General features: G+C 35.6%; 1 protein-coding gene across 3 annotated transcripts in view; it reads left to right on the top strand.

Annotated features, from left to right (window-relative positions):
* The first annotated feature begins 7562 nt into the window (after positions 1–7562).
* vill (villin-like) overlaps positions 7563–16377 on the top strand; it is a 59640-nt gene continuing 50825 nt past the window's right edge. For 2 of the 3 annotated variants that reach the window (XM_062020662.1, XM_062020660.1), the window contains exons 1-5: positions 7967–8301; positions 10004–10067; positions 12814–12897; positions 12965–13039; positions 13122–13315. In XM_062020662.1, the coding sequence (XP_061876646.1) occupies positions 8210–8301; positions 10004–10067; positions 12814–12897; positions 12965–13039; positions 13122–13315 (509 nt within the window). In that variant the 5' untranslated portion in view covers positions 7967–8209. Of the gene's footprint in view, positions 7678–7966; positions 8302–10003; positions 10068–12813; positions 12898–12964; positions 13040–13121; positions 13316–16377 lie in introns of those variants that run through there. The other variant, XM_062020663.1, reaches the window with a different exon arrangement.

Here is a 16377-nt window from a genome sequence, read left to right as displayed (position 1 = left end):
AACAGGACAAACCAGTCTTAGACTTAACCACACATCTTGTCATTGACTTAGGACAGACCTAGTAATTGACTTAGACATGAAAAACCTAGTCTTAGACTTAGGATAGATCTTGTCATTGATTTAGGACAGACAAAGACATAGGACAGATCTTGTCATTGACTTAGGACAGATCTAGTAATTGACTTAGACAGGACAAACTTGGTCTTAATTGACTTAGGGCAGACCTAGTGACAGGACAAACCTAGTCTTCGACTTAGGACAGATCTTGTCATTGATTTAGGACAGACAAAGACTTAGGACAGATCTTGTCATTGACATAGGACAGATCTAGTAATTGAGTTAGACAGGACAAACCTAGTCTTAGACGTAGGACAGATCTAGTAATTGACTTAAACAGGACAAACCTAGTCTTAAACTTCAGACAGATCTTGTCATTGAGTTAGGACAGATCTAGTAATTGACTTAGACAGGACAAACCTAGTCTTAGACCTAGGACCGATCTTGTCATTGAGTTAGGACAGATCTAGTAATTGACTTAGACAGGACAAACCTAGTCTTAGACTTAGGACCGATCTTGTCATGGATTTAGGACAGACAAAGACTTAGAACAGATCTTGTCATTGACATAGGACAGATCTAGTAATTGACTTAGACAGGACAAACCTAGTCTTAGCCTTAGGACCGATCTTGTCATTGATTTAGGACAGACAAAGACTTAGGACAGATCTTGTCATTGACATAGGACAGATCTAGTAATTGAGTTAGACAGGACAAACCTAGTCTTAGACGTAGGACAGATCTAGTAATTGACTTAAACAGGACAAACCTAGTCTTAAACTTAAGACAGATCTTGTCATTGAGTTAGGACAGATCTAGTAATTGACTTAGACAGGACAAACCTAGTCTTAGACTTAGGACCGATCTTGTCATTGAGTTAGGACAGATCTAGTAATTGACTTAGACAGGAAAAACCTAGTCTTAGACTTAGGACCGATCTTGTCATTGATTTAGGACAGACAAAGACTTAGGACAGATCTTGTCATTGACATAGGACAGATCTAGTAATTGAGTTAGACAGGACAAACCTAGTCTTAGGCGTAGGACAGATCTAGTAATTGACTTAGACAGGACAAACCTAGCCTTAGACTTAGGACAGCCCTAGTAATTGACTTAGACAGGACAAACCTGGTCTTAGACTTAGGACAGCACTTGTCATTGACTTAGGACAGATCTAGTAATTGACTTAGCCAGGCCAAACCTAGTCTTAGACGTAGGACAGATCTAGTAATTGACTTAGACAGGACAAACCTAGTCTTAAACTTAAGACAGATCTTGTCATTGACTTAGGACAGATCTAGTAATTGACTTAGACAGGACAAATCTAGTCTTAGATGTAGGACAGATCTTGTCATTGACTTAGGACAGATCTAGTAATTGACTTAGACAGGACAAATCTAGTCTTAGATGTAGGACAGATCTTGTCATTGACTTAGGACAGATCTAGTAATTGACTTGGACAGGACAAACCTAGTCTGAGACTTAAGTCAGACTTTGGCTTTGACTTAGGACAGATCTAGTAATTGACTTGGACAGGACAAACCTAGTCTTCGATTTAGGACAGATGTCATTGACTTAAGACAGATCTAGTAATTGACTTAGGACAAACCTAGTCTTAGACTTAGGACAGGTCTTGTCATTGACTTAGGACAGCACTAGTAATTGACTTAGACAGGACAAACCTAGTCTGAGACTTAGTACAGATCTTACCTTTGACTTAGGACAGATCTAGTAATTGACTTAAATAGAGCGACGGCGATGGAACATCCAGAAACTGCCTGGGCGGATCCTCCCCCTGAGGAAAGGGGAAAAAACCCCAAAAGGAGGAGACCACAGACAAAGTCAGCCGGCCGCCATGCAACGCCACAGAAGCGACGCACCGATAGACGTGGGGACCAAGACCCCCACCAAGACAGGTAACCGGAAGTGGGTGGGTGGAGGGACCGAGGGGCCCCAGACACGCAGCTCGCCTGCAGCAGCCCGAGACGCCGACTCCTGCGGGGCAAGGAGGCTCTGAGAGCCCCCCCGCCCCACTAATAATACCATCTTGGACAATGTGCAAAATGGAAAAGCCCTTAAATAATCCTCTTTATTGGAGGAATGGAAGTTGTTTTAGATAAGCACACATTATGTACTGTCTCTACTTTCCTTTCTTAATAAAAATGATAATAATAACAATGATAATAATAATAATAATGATAATAATAATGGTAATGATAATAATGATAAAAATAATGGGAATGATAATACTGATAATAATAATAATAATAATAATAATAATAATAGTAACAATAATAATAATAGTAACAATAATAAAAATAATGATAATAACAATAATAATAATAATAATAATAATAATAATAATAATAGTAATAATAATGATAATAATAATTGTATTAATAATAATAATTATAATAATAATAATAATTATTATTATAATAATGATGATGATAATAATAACAATGATAACAATAACAATTATGTAATACTACTAATAATGATGGTAATAATAATTATTATTATAATAATAATGATGATAATAATAATAATGATAATAATAATAATAGTAACAATAATAATAATAATGACAATGATAATAATAATAATAATAATAATAATGATAATTATAGTAATAATAATAATGATAATAATAATAATAATGATAATTATAATTATAGTAATAATAATGATAGTAATTATAAAGATAGTACTAATAATGATAATAATATTCATAATATTGATAATACTACTACTACTACTAATAATAATAATAATAATAATATTGATAATAATAATAATAATTATAATTATTATTATAGTAATAATAATGATAGTAATTATAAAGATAGTACTAATAATAATAATGATAATAATATTCATAATAATATTGATAATACTGCTACCACTACTACTACTACTAATAATAATATTGATAATAATAATAATTATAATGATAATAATGTTAATAATGATAATAATAATGATAGTAATAATAATAATGATAATAATAATAGTAATGATAGTAATAATAATAATAATAATAATAATAATAATGATGATGATAATAATAATAATAATAATTATGATAATAATAATCATAACAATCATAATAATAATGATAATAATAACAATAATGATGATGATGATAATAATAATAATAATAACAATATTGATGATAATAATAACAATAATAATAATAATAGACACTGTCATATGTCGGTCAGAGTTGGACTCAGTCACTTTAGACGCTTCAGTTTTGACCCAGCCACATTTTATTTTTATTTTTTTTCGTAACGTTGATCAGTAGAGCTTAGCTACGATGCATGCGCTAGCTAGCTAGCACTCGAAGCCATTACCTCCGCCAGGGGTTCTCAAACTGTGGTATGCACACCACGAGTCACATCATTCTGGGAACAAAGTTGTCCTTTTGTCAGCTTTGAGTCATTTATTGAGAATTTAATCAGGTTACTGCAAGAAAAAACATGTACATTTTATTCTCATAAAATTTTAATTTTAGGGAGATTAAAGATGTTGCCATATTTTTTGCTTCCAAACAATAAAAATTATGTATTTCTTAAGCGTTTTTGTCCCGATGTAAAATGTTATTATATTATGATGTGATGATAATGAGATTATTGTACGTATGTGTGTAGTCATTATTATATTCTATTAACCATGTTTACTCATTAGAGTTACAAGTAAGCTGGAGCCTACCCCAACAAAACACAAATATGACAAGAATAGAGTTGTAATATTGGGATAATGTCAGGAATTTGAAAGAATTAAATTGTAATAAAATGGAATCAAAGTAAATAAACTGGAAAGTGTTTCTGAAAAATAGCAATGAATTACAGTGTTCAAACACAGTGTTACTGTTCAAACTGTGTGTAATGTTACACTGGCCAAAAATATGAAATATACTTGTTAAACAAAACCTCTGCCTTGTTTTTTATGAATACTTAGGCCCAAAACGCTACTGTGTTTTAATGTTGCTCATCATGATGGTACTTGAAGTGTTTTCTGAGGTGCTAGTTGGTGACAAAAGTCTGTGAATGACTGATCCATGCTAGTCAATAATTAGTGTGTGTGTGTGTTCTTGTCTTTTTACCCTTCTTGAGACACCAACAAGGAAAAGTAGCTTCCATATGAGGACCGGTGAACAAGTTAAGACCCAAAGCGGAAAACCATTGCATTTATTAGATGCCATGCCAATTGACTGTGTCGGTTTTAAAAGTGCTCCCCCTCTGGTCAACATATAAAATAACAAGTGTGTGTAGAAATTTGAAGTGCTCCCTTCTGGTCAACATATGAAAAAACAAGTGTGTGTATTAAATTGAAATGCGCCCCCTTCGGACAAAATTAATTTAAAAAAATAAATAAATATGTATATAGAGACATACTGTAATAACTTGAAGTAAATAATGAAGATTTTTAAAAAACAATTACAAAAAAAAATAAAAAATTAACTAAAATACTTATTTCTTATAAAATTGGAAACAATTTCTCATATTCTTTCGTGAAATTATTACTTTTTTATGGAAAATTATTACTTTTTAATGCAAAATGGTAACATTTGTCATGTAAAATTCTGATTTTTGTCACAGTATTGCCAGTTTTTTTGTTGTTCTTGTCAGGGCTTGGACTGTGAGTTGTTTGTTTTCCCGAGATGCAATAAAAGTTGGAGCGGACATGGCGTGAAGGTAAGGGCATATTTATTTTTACTATAACAAAAAGAACAAACTAAAGGCGCGCACAAGGCGGAGGTACAAACTTGACTATGAAACAAAAACTTACACTTAACGTAGACTAAGGACATTAAACAAAAGAACTGCTAAACGTGACACGAATAAACCAAAACTTACTTGGAACAAGCATGGAAACTAGAGATGTCCGATAATGGCTTTTTGCCGATATCCGATATGCCGATATTGTCCAACTCTTTAATTACAGATACCGATATCAACCGATACCGATATCAACCGATATATACAGTCGTGGAATTAACACATTATTATGCCTAATTTGGACAACCAGGTATGGTGAAGATAAGGTACTTTTTAAAAAAATGAATAAAATAAAATAAGATAAATAAATTAAAAACATTTTCTTGAATAAAAAAGAAAGTAAAACAATATAAAAACAGTTACATAGAAACTAGTAATTAATGAAAATTTGTAAAATTAACTGTTAAAGGTTAGTATTATTAGTGGACCAGCAGCACACACAATCATGTGTGCTTACGGACTGTATCCCTTGCAGACTGTATTGATATATATTGATATATAACGTAGGAACCAGAATATTAATAACAGAAAGAAACAACCCTTTTGTGTGAATGAGTGTAAATGGGGGAGGGAGGTTTTTTGGGTTGGTGCACTAATTGTAAGTGTAACTTGTGTTTTTTATGTGGATTTAATAATTTAAAAAAAAAACGATACTGATAATTAAAAAAACCGATACCGATAATTTCCGATATTACATTTTAACGCATTTATCGGCCGATAATATCGGCAGACCGATATTATCGGACATCTCTAATGGAAACGATCATGGAATCAACGCATGAGTGACAAGGGTAACAGCAGATAATGTCGCCAGGCTGACCAACAGAAAAAGACAGGCTTAAATAACAGTGACATGATTGGTGACAGGTGTGTGAGTCCAAACGTGGAACAGGTTAAACTAATGGGTAACCATGGAAACAAAAACAAGGGAGTGAACAACCAGGAACTAAAAAGCATCCAAAAAACAAACAGCACATGACCAAACAAAAACATGATCAACGCAGACATGACAGTTCTTGTAAAATAGTGACATTGTAGAATTCTGATTATTATTATAATTTTGCCAAAATTGTAAAGTTTTCCTATAAAATTGTGAATTTTGTCGAGTAAAATTGCGACTCTTTTCATAAAATTGCCCAAATTTGAAGCTTTTCTTGTAAAATTGCGACTGTTATTGCGTAAAATTCCAACTTTTATCATAATATTGCACGAATGTTCAGTTTTTCTTGTAAAATGTTGACTTGCGTTGAGTAATATGACGACTTTTATTATAATACTGCCAACATTCCAAGTTTTTCTTGTGAAACTGTGACCTTTTTCTTGTGAAATTCCAACTCATTTTCCACAACAAGCTTTGTTATATTTGCATAGTATGTATATATTATTAATGTTGTAAATACACTTCTTTATATATCTAGAAAGGGTGGTCCTAAAGAGGGAGGCCTTTTTCGGAGGTCCCAAGAATACAAGAATGTGTGTGTGTGTGTGTGTGTGTGTGTGTGTGTGTGTGTGTGTGTGTGTGTGTGTGTGTGTGTGTGTGTGTGCGTGTAAAAATGGATGTCAAGTGGTTAATGTGCAGCCCCGAGGAGCTTTGGCCTCATGTGACATTTGGATGTGATCCTATTGTTCCAAACTCCGCTCTTATTGTGAAAATATTTGTCTCCACTCTCGCCCTCAGACATGAACACGGCGTCTACATCTTGACGGCGACGGCGTCCACGAGGCAAAAGTCGCCAACGGAGGTGAGAAAGGTTTTTCTTTGTCGCGCCAGACACTTCATTAGGTACACCTGCAGGGGCCAATCACAGGCATGTTCTTTAAAAACATGAACTACAACATGTGATGATTCACAACCATGCGTGTCTTTAATTTGATTGAAATATATTAAAAATAACGCTGATTTTACTGGTATTAAATTAATTTCAACGTATACACAAAAATGCACACTGCTTCTCAAAAACTAAAAGCTGACATGTGACACAATGTTTATATCCTCACTTTGAACACATTCATAGGTTTTTGTAATATTTGCTTCAAAACAGTGGATGTTCAATAACTATTCTTTGCACTTAAAATACTTTTTAGTTTAGTAATAAATATTATTACAAGATTATGTTTGTCTTCAATTACAGTAAGTCAGTTTATTCTTCTTTTTATACACTCTTTTTACCCAATTTTTTTTGGTAAAAACAAACAAACAAAAAAAATAATAAAAAAATAAATAAAAAATAAATAAAAAAAATAAAAAAAATAAAAATAAATAATAATAATAAAAAAATAATAATTATATATATATATATATATATATATACATATATATACATATACATATATATACATATATACATATATATATATATATATATATATATATATATATATATATATATATATATATATATATATATATATATATATATATATATATATATATATATATATCAGGGGTCGGCAACCCGCGGCTCTAGAGCCGCATGCGGCTCTTTAGCGCCGCCCTAGTGGCTCGCTGAAGCTTTTTCAAAAATGTATGAAAAATGGAAAAAGATGAAAGGAAAAAAAATGTATTTTTTGTTTTAATATGGTTTCTGTAGGAGGACAAACATGACACAAACCTCCTTAATTGTTATAAAGCACACTGTTTGTATTAAACATGCTTCACTGATTCGAGTATTTGGCGAGCGCCGTTTTGTCCTACTCATTTTGGCGGTCCTTGAACTCACCTTAGTTTGTTTTCATGTATAACTTTCTCCGACTTTCTAGGACGTGTTTTATGCCACTTCTTTTTCTGTGTCATTTTGTCCACCAAACTTTTAACGTTGTGCGTGAGTGCACAAAGGTGAGTTTTTTTTATGTTATTGACTTGTGTGGAGTGCTAATCAGACATATTTGGTCACTGCATGACTGCAAGCTAATCGATGCTAACATGCTATTTAGGCTAGCTATATGTACATATTGCATCATTATGCCTCATTTGTAGCTATATTTGAAGTAATTTAGTTTCTTCTATGTCATCTCAATTCAATGTATATCTCATGACACACTATCTGTTTGTAATATGGCTTTTAATTTGTTGCGGCTCCAGACAGATTTGTTTTTGTATTTTTGGTCCTATGGGTGAGGGCCGACATCCGGGCAACTGAGCTACATACGGGTTCTTCGAGCCATATCAACGAGACTGGCGTTGAAAACAAACCGTTGCCATTACTCTTTAACCTGTCGACCGACGCTGGTTAAACCCGTCATTCTGCCTCCAAAATGCCGAAAAACTGTGTTGTTTTTGGTTGTGCTAACCACAACTGGAAACAGGGAAAACAAAGGTTGTATTTTGTTCTGCCAAAGCGCGATAAAAGCCCACAGAGACGAGACAAATGGCTCGCAGCTTTACACCGGGAAAACGAGGACGGTTCTCACTGGAGTCCCCCAAAGTCCCGGGTCGTGTGTTCGGATCACTTCGTTTCTGGTAAATATAAGGAACAAAAATCCACCTTCTTAACCACAACTTGGCTATACCGTCCGTGCTAATGTTGTACTTGTTGAATTTTTACCTTATAACGTTCGGCAGCTGAAGTTGTTGTTGTACAAAAATAACATGCGGTATTTACTATATAGTCTATAGCCTAGCTAGCTATTTTCGAAAACCGGACAACGAGAGGATACCAAAGGCAGCGTTAAGATGGACACCACCGGGAAAACGTAAGCCAGGGCGGCCAAATAACACCTGGCGAAGAACAGTTGTACTTAAACAATACATGTAGCCCTCAAATCTCTCAATATTTTATACACTAACACTTGATCTTGTTGTTGATAACTTCCGCGTCTCTTTCTTAGTAGCGCGCAGGCTAAGCTAACTAGCAAGCTAAGCTAAGCCTGAGAAGCTTTAAAGTTCACTGAGACGAGTCTGACGCAAATAATACATTTTCGTTTTTTCACACGATATGCAAATAAGTAAAAATGCGTAAATGAAGGATTTAACGCCGACTTCCAAGCCACAACGCTCGTTAAATGCTTTTTCTGTCAATGCTGTGTTCGCTGTGAGCTGGTTTGTTTTCAACGAATTCCCGGTTGCTAGGGGATTGGTAGCTGCTGTTTTGAGGCATGTTAAAAAAAATAATGCACTTTGTGACGTCAATAATAAATATGGCAGTGCCATGTTGGCATTTTGTTCCATAACTTGAGTTGATTTATTTTGGAAAACCTTGTTACATTGTTTAATGCATCCAGCGGGGGCATCACAACAAAATTAGGCATAATAATGTGTTCATTCCACGACTGTATATATCGGTATCGGTTGACATCGGAATCGGTAATTAAGAGTTGGACAATATTGGAATATCGGATATGGGCAAAAAGCCATTATCAGACATCTCTACCAAAAACACACGTCAAAAGTGGTAAAGGAATGGCTAAATCAGGCTAGAATGAAGGTTTTAGAATGGCCTTCCCAAAGTCCTGACTTAAATGTGTGGACAATGCTGAAGAAACAAGTCCATGTCAGAAAACCAACACATTTAGCTGAACTGCACCAATTTTGTCAAGAGGAGTGGTCAAAAATTCCACCAGAAGCTTGTGGATGGCTACCAAAAGCGCCTTATTGCAGTGAAACTTGCAGAGGGACATGTAAGCAAATATTAACATTCCTGTATGTATACTTTTGACCCAGCACATTTTCAGTAGACCCATAATACATTCATAAAAGAACCAAAACTTCATGAATGTTCTTTGTGACCAACAAGTATGTGCTCCAATCACTCTATCACAAAAAAAGATAAGAGTTGTAGAAATGAAGAATGTAGAACGCTCTCCCTGACCACCTGAGGGCACCACAGACTGTGGATGCTTTTAAAAAAGGCTTAAAAACCCTTCTTTTTTTAGATATATGCGTGCTAGTTCTAGCTATTAGGCTGTTTTTTGTTTTTGTTTGTTTTTTTATTATCTTTTTATTTTTTAATACACTGTAGCACTTTGAGGTTGTTTTCTCAATGTAAAGTGCTTTTACAAATAAAATCCATTATTATTATTATTAAATGATTGGAAACTCAGGACAGCCATGACATGATGTCCTTTACAAGTGTATGTAGACTTTTGACCACCACTGTATCATATCGTACATGTTATAGTAAACTATTATCATCATTATACTCTGTTTTGTCACATGTTTGCAGCTGGCCTTGCTTCACGTTATGCAACAACAGGACATATTGTAAACATGCGGACAGGAAATTGCAGGTGTGTTTGTGAGTGGGTGTGGAGGTAAATACAGCCGGCCCACACACACACACACACACCCACACACACACACATTAGAGCAGGTGAAGCAGTGATTATTTCTGCACAAACACACACACGCACACACACCTGCACAGCTGAGGCGACAACACAAGGTACGTTGAAAATGGTTATCTTGTTGTTGTTTTCCTCAATCGATGCTATTTCACTTCAAACTCTCACACAACCGTCAAACTTTTTGTTTCCCCTCGTCTGCTTTGCTGCAATCATGTTGTGTTTGTTCCGCCACGTTTGCGTGTGAAAGCAGGCTGGTAACGTCTTCACTGGTTTAATTGAAATTAAAACCTGTCCTTCCTGTTGCTGCTTTTTCCCTCGGTCTTCAAAGGCATCACAGCTGCTCCCTTTTTCCTGCCACAAAGCTCACTTTCCAGGCATCCATTTTTGTTACATTACATTTGACATTTATTATTTAAAAAAGCTTACTTGGCAGGAAATAATTGCAATAAATACATAAATAAGTAGACATTTATTTTTATTGTGTTTGGTTCTATTTATTGGAGTTTAAAGGTGATAAATGTAAGAAAAGAGTGAAAGTGAACTGTTGGCCTGGTTCTTATAAGCTGACTTGATGGCAACTCTGATGCTTCTGACCTAGTGGATAATGCCACATTTGTCTTATATAACTACTTATGTACGTGCTGATACATGTACTTACATACATTTACTTACATACATGCTACATACATTTACTTACATACAAAATACATAGATTTACTTACATACTGTACATGCTACATACATTTACTTACTTATATACGATGCTACATTTACTTACATAAATGCTGCTATATGTACTTACATACATAACACATACATGTACTTACATACATGCTGCTACATTTACTTACATACATGCTGCTATATGTACTTACATACATAACACATACATGTACTTACATACATGCTGCTACATTTACTTACATACATGCTGCTATATGTACTTACATGCATAACACATACATGTACTTACATACATGCTGCTACATTTACTTACATACATGCTGCTATATGTACTTACATACATAACACATACATGTACTTACATACATGCTGCTACATTTACTTACATACATGCTGCTATATGTACTTACATACATAACACATACATGTACTTACATACATGCTGCTACATTTACTTACATACATGATGCTACATTTACTTACATACATGCTGCTATATGTACTTACATACATAACACATACATGTACTTACATACATGCTGCTACATTTACTTACATACATGCTGCTATATGTACTTACATACATAACACATACATGTACTTACATACATGCTGCTACATTTACTTACATACATGCTGCTATATGTACTTACATACATAACACATACATGTACTTACATACATGCTGCTACCTTTACTTACATACATGCTGCTATATGTACTTACATACATAACACATACATGTACTTACATACATGCTGCTACATTTACTTACATACATTCTGCTATATGTACTTACATACATAACACATACATGTACTTACATACATGCTGCTACATGTACTTACATACATAACACATACATGTACTTACATACATGCTGCTACATGTACTTACATACATAACATACATGTACTTACATACATGCTGCTACATGTACTTACATACATAACACATGTACTTACATACATGCTGCTACATGTACTTACATACATAACACATACATGTACTCACATACATGCTGCTACATTTACTTACTTATATATGATGCTACATTTACTTACATACATAATACATACATTTACTTACATACTGTACATGCTACATACATTTACTTACATACTGTACATGCTACATACATTTACTTACTTATATACGATGCTACATTTACTTACATACATGCTGATACATGTACTTACATACATAATACATACATTTACTTACATACTGTACATGCTACATACATTTACTTACATACTGTACATGCTACATACATTTACTTGCTTATATACAATGCTACCTTTACCTACATACAGGCTGCTACATGTACTTACATACATAATACATACATTTACTTACATACATAATACAGACATACATTGACTTACATACATGCTACATACATTGACTTACATACATGCTACATACATTTACTTACATACATGCTACATACATTGACTTACATACTTGCTACATACATTCACTTACATACATGCTACAAAGATTTATTTACATACATGCTACATACATTGACTTACATACATGCTACATACATTTATTTACATACATGCTACATACATTTACTTACATACATGCTACATATATTGACTTACATACATGCAACATACATTGACATTTACTTACATACATGTTACATACACTTACTTGTGTTTCCCGATGGTGCTGCTGACACTTGAACCAGGAGCGAGTGAGGCGGCCATTATTGAGGACTCCAAAGTGTTGTCGGGATGTTTGCAGCCGCTCTCATGAAACGTCACTAAAATGTCATTTAAAAGCTCACAAAAACCGATTGGATAATTCAATAGATAACATTTTTATTAAAACGTTTTTGTTCAGTAAAGTTTGTGGATTGTTTTATTTCATGCGTGAGATTTGTTGTGAAATGACCCATATCAGGTTTAAATGTTCACAAAGGGTGGCCGGGCTGGTAGAGCGATAGTGCGGCCAGGGAAAGGTGACGTTGTGTGTCCTGTGTGAGTTTTAGTGCAGCACAATGATGAATGGCTCCAATAAAGATGCGTTCAAGAGCGTCAGCAGAAAGGCGGGCCTGCAGATATGGACCATCCATGTGAGTCGGCCAAGTTCCAGGGAAATGTTGCAACCTTTTATTGACGCTCTTTGATCCCGCCCGACAGAACCTGCAGATGGTTCCTCTTCCGGCCCAAAGCTTCGGCAACTTCTTTGAGGGCGACTGTTACATCGTCCTGCACGTGAGGAGCAAACAAGAACCCTGACCCCCCCCCCCCCCCCCCCCCCCCCCCACTCCTACAACCCTCCGTGTTTGCTCCGCAGATGAGCGACGCCAAAAGCTCGGCAGCGGACCTGCACTACTGGATCGGGAAGGCGTCCTCGCAGGACGAGCAGGGCGGCGCCGCCGTCTACGTCAGCCAGCTGGACGAGCACCTGGGCGGGGCGCCGGTCCAGCACCGGGAGGTGCAGGGTCACGAGACGCCTCGCTTCAGGAGCTACTTCAAAAACGGCCTCATGTGAGTCCTCCGGCTGTGACCCTCGGCGAGCAATCGCACGATTGGTCGGAATTGGAACGTGTCGCCGGGCAGAATATGGCAAGAGTGAGACCTTTCCAACGGTGTAGCATATGTGGGGGTTCGTTGGCCGGTCCGTCTCGTATTAATTGATGCAATGCGGGCCCATAAATATTTTTCCAAACGGGATTATTTGATGAATTTCAAATAAATGTCATCAATGATGAATTTCAAATAAATGTCATCAAATAATCCCGTTTGGAAAAATATTCATGGGCCTGCTTGCATAATATGGGCCTGCATTGCATCAATTAACCGAACAACGAACCCCCACATATGTTACACCGCCGGAAAGGTCTCACTTTTGCCATATTCCAAACGGGATTATTTGATGAATTTAAATTCATCAAATAATCCCGTTTGGAAAAATATTTATGGGCCTGCCTGCATAAAATGGGCCTGCATTGCATCGATTAATACGGGACGAACCGGCCAACGAACCCTCACATATGTTACACCGCCGGAAAGGTCCCACTCTTGCCATATTCTTGCCATATTCCAAACGGGATTATTTGATTGTTTTAAATTAATCAAATAATCCCGTTTGGAAAAATATCTATGGGCCTGCTTGCATAATATGGGCCTGCGTCGCATCGATTAATACAAGACGAACCGGCCAATGAACCCCCACATATGTTACGCCGTCGGAAAGGTGTCACTCGCACCTACGGCCCTACTTCAAATTAGGAACATTTCGTGTTTCCATGGCGATGCTATTCACGAATAAACCAAAAAAATGGGCCAATTGAATGGGTACGCTCATTTTAATGGACGATTGCTCTGAGAAAAACGGCAAAAATACAGGATTACCTCCTCTTGTAGCTCAGGCATACTTTCACGTAGCTTAACATCTCATTTTGTTCACACACTTGTCTACTTTAACCCTGGCTAAGCTGAAAAAAAAAAAAGCTTGCTAACATGCTAACATTAGCGTGCAAACTTTTTCCTCTACTTTTGAAACCGTGTACACCAGAGTTTTAACTTGGTATGTGACATTTGTTACCTGTTAGCATGCAAACGATAGCATGCTGGCAAACTAACTCAAGCATGCTAAGTTTTTCATCAAATTTTAAATTTTTTGATCTATTTTCGCAGCCATTCACCTTTGAGTCATATAACTTGGTGTATGAAACATGCTAACTTTTATCATGCTAATGTTTTTACACATGCTTAATGTTAGCATTTTAATGTGCGCATGCTAACGTTTTAGGATAGCGGTGTAGCTCATTTAAAACTCTCGAATTCAGACACTCGGCACCATCTTAAAAGTACGGCAACTTCCTGGGACCCCCGGCCAGAGGTCCAAGGCACAGATAGCAGGCCCATCAAAATTTCCGCCGGGAATTTTCTAGTTATTCCTCATACTTCCACTTTTATTATTATAGTTCCGCACGTTTCTCTTACGATTAATACGAGACGACTCGGCCAACGAGCCCCCACATATGTTACGCCGTCGGAAAGGTCTCACCCGCGCCTACGGCGGTACTTTAAATTGGGAACATTTCGTGTTTCCATGGCGACGCTGTTCACGAAAAAAAATTTTAAAAAAAAATTCCAGTTTTTTTAATTATTCCTCATCGCCATAGCAACCACATTGAAAGGGTGTCTCTCAGCACACAATATAAAAACCCGACCATGTGATATATGACACAAGTTTATTACTGTGGTACTAAACTTTATCAATCTTATCTCGTTTGTCACTGCAATAAATTACATTCTATTTGTATTATATTATTACATATAATATGATAATTTTTTCATTTAGTATCACATATTTTCTCATATTTTTACGTTTGTACATCGTTACATTTTTACTGTGTTATTATGTCCCTGTTTAAAGTGAACTACAATCAGCAAGTGCACCAACATGTTTATACTATATTTTATAGTATTTACAGTACAAAGTTGTCTTTTTTACTGTATCACTACGTTACTGTTTAAGGTGAATTACAATGATTAAAGTACAACTACATGTTTTTATTATTTATCTCTATCTTATAATGTATAATATTTACAATACAAAGTGACTACAGTGATTAAGTACAACAACATTTTATTTTATACTGTACCTTAACAATAATAACAATAATATCCATCCATCCATCTTCTTCCGCTTATCCGAGATCGGGTGCAGTTTTTTAATTGAGAAATGGTAATATGGGATTTCAGGAAAACCGGGAATTTTTCAAGTTCTTAAACAAACTTGTTTTTTTGTCCTGACTAAAATGTGAAAGGAGTCATCATCGCACTAAAAAAGGTTGGAAATAAGGTCAGGAAAAATAAAGAAGGAATTCCTGGAAATTTGTTGAACGTGGAAAAAATGAATTTCCAGGATGAGTTGAATGTGTTGAAGGTGGAATGGTTTGAATTGGCTGAAAAATGTGGGAATTGTGGAAGATTAAAAAATGGCCAATTCATTTTGAATGAGGAAAATGTCCCTAAAAACTGGGAATTCTTGGAAATCCAGGAATTTTTTGTTATAATTTTTGAAAGGGAGCACATAATTCCTGAACAGGTGGAATATTTTGAAGTTGGAACAGTTTGAATCGGATTCAAAATGTGGGAGTTGTGGAACTTTGAAAAATGTCCCATGGAATTTCATGGAAATTTGGCAATTTCGGGAAAAGCGGGAATTTTGGGGAAAATGTTAAAAGACTTGAATGTTCTGAATGAGTGGAATTGGTTGGTGTTGGAATTTTTCAAATTGGTCGAGAAATGTTGAAGTAGAAACAGTTTTAATGGTATTGCGGAATTCCTGGAATTTCGGGAATACCGGGAATTTTTCCAGTTCAAAAAGCAACTTAGTTTTCTGTCCTGATTAAGAGGAATGGTTTGACGGTAAAACGGTTGAAGAGGGTTGAAAAATGTGGAAGAAGTAGTAGCCAGAAAAAAGGGTGAAAATAGGGCTTTGGAAAACCAGGAATTCTGGAAAATCCTGGAATTTTTTTGGGAACTTGGAAAACAAAGTAGCTTGAATTTCCTGGATGGTGGAATGTGTTGAAGGT

This window comes from Entelurus aequoreus, linkage group LG15 (assembly GCF_033978785.1).
Source record: "Entelurus aequoreus isolate RoL-2023_Sb linkage group LG15, RoL_Eaeq_v1.1, whole genome shotgun sequence".
Classification (NCBI taxonomy): Eukaryota; Metazoa; Chordata; class Actinopteri; order Syngnathiformes; family Syngnathidae; genus Entelurus; species Entelurus aequoreus.
The sequence above is the reverse complement of the archived record's forward strand: the minus strand, read 5'-3'. Positions and strand labels throughout refer to the sequence as shown.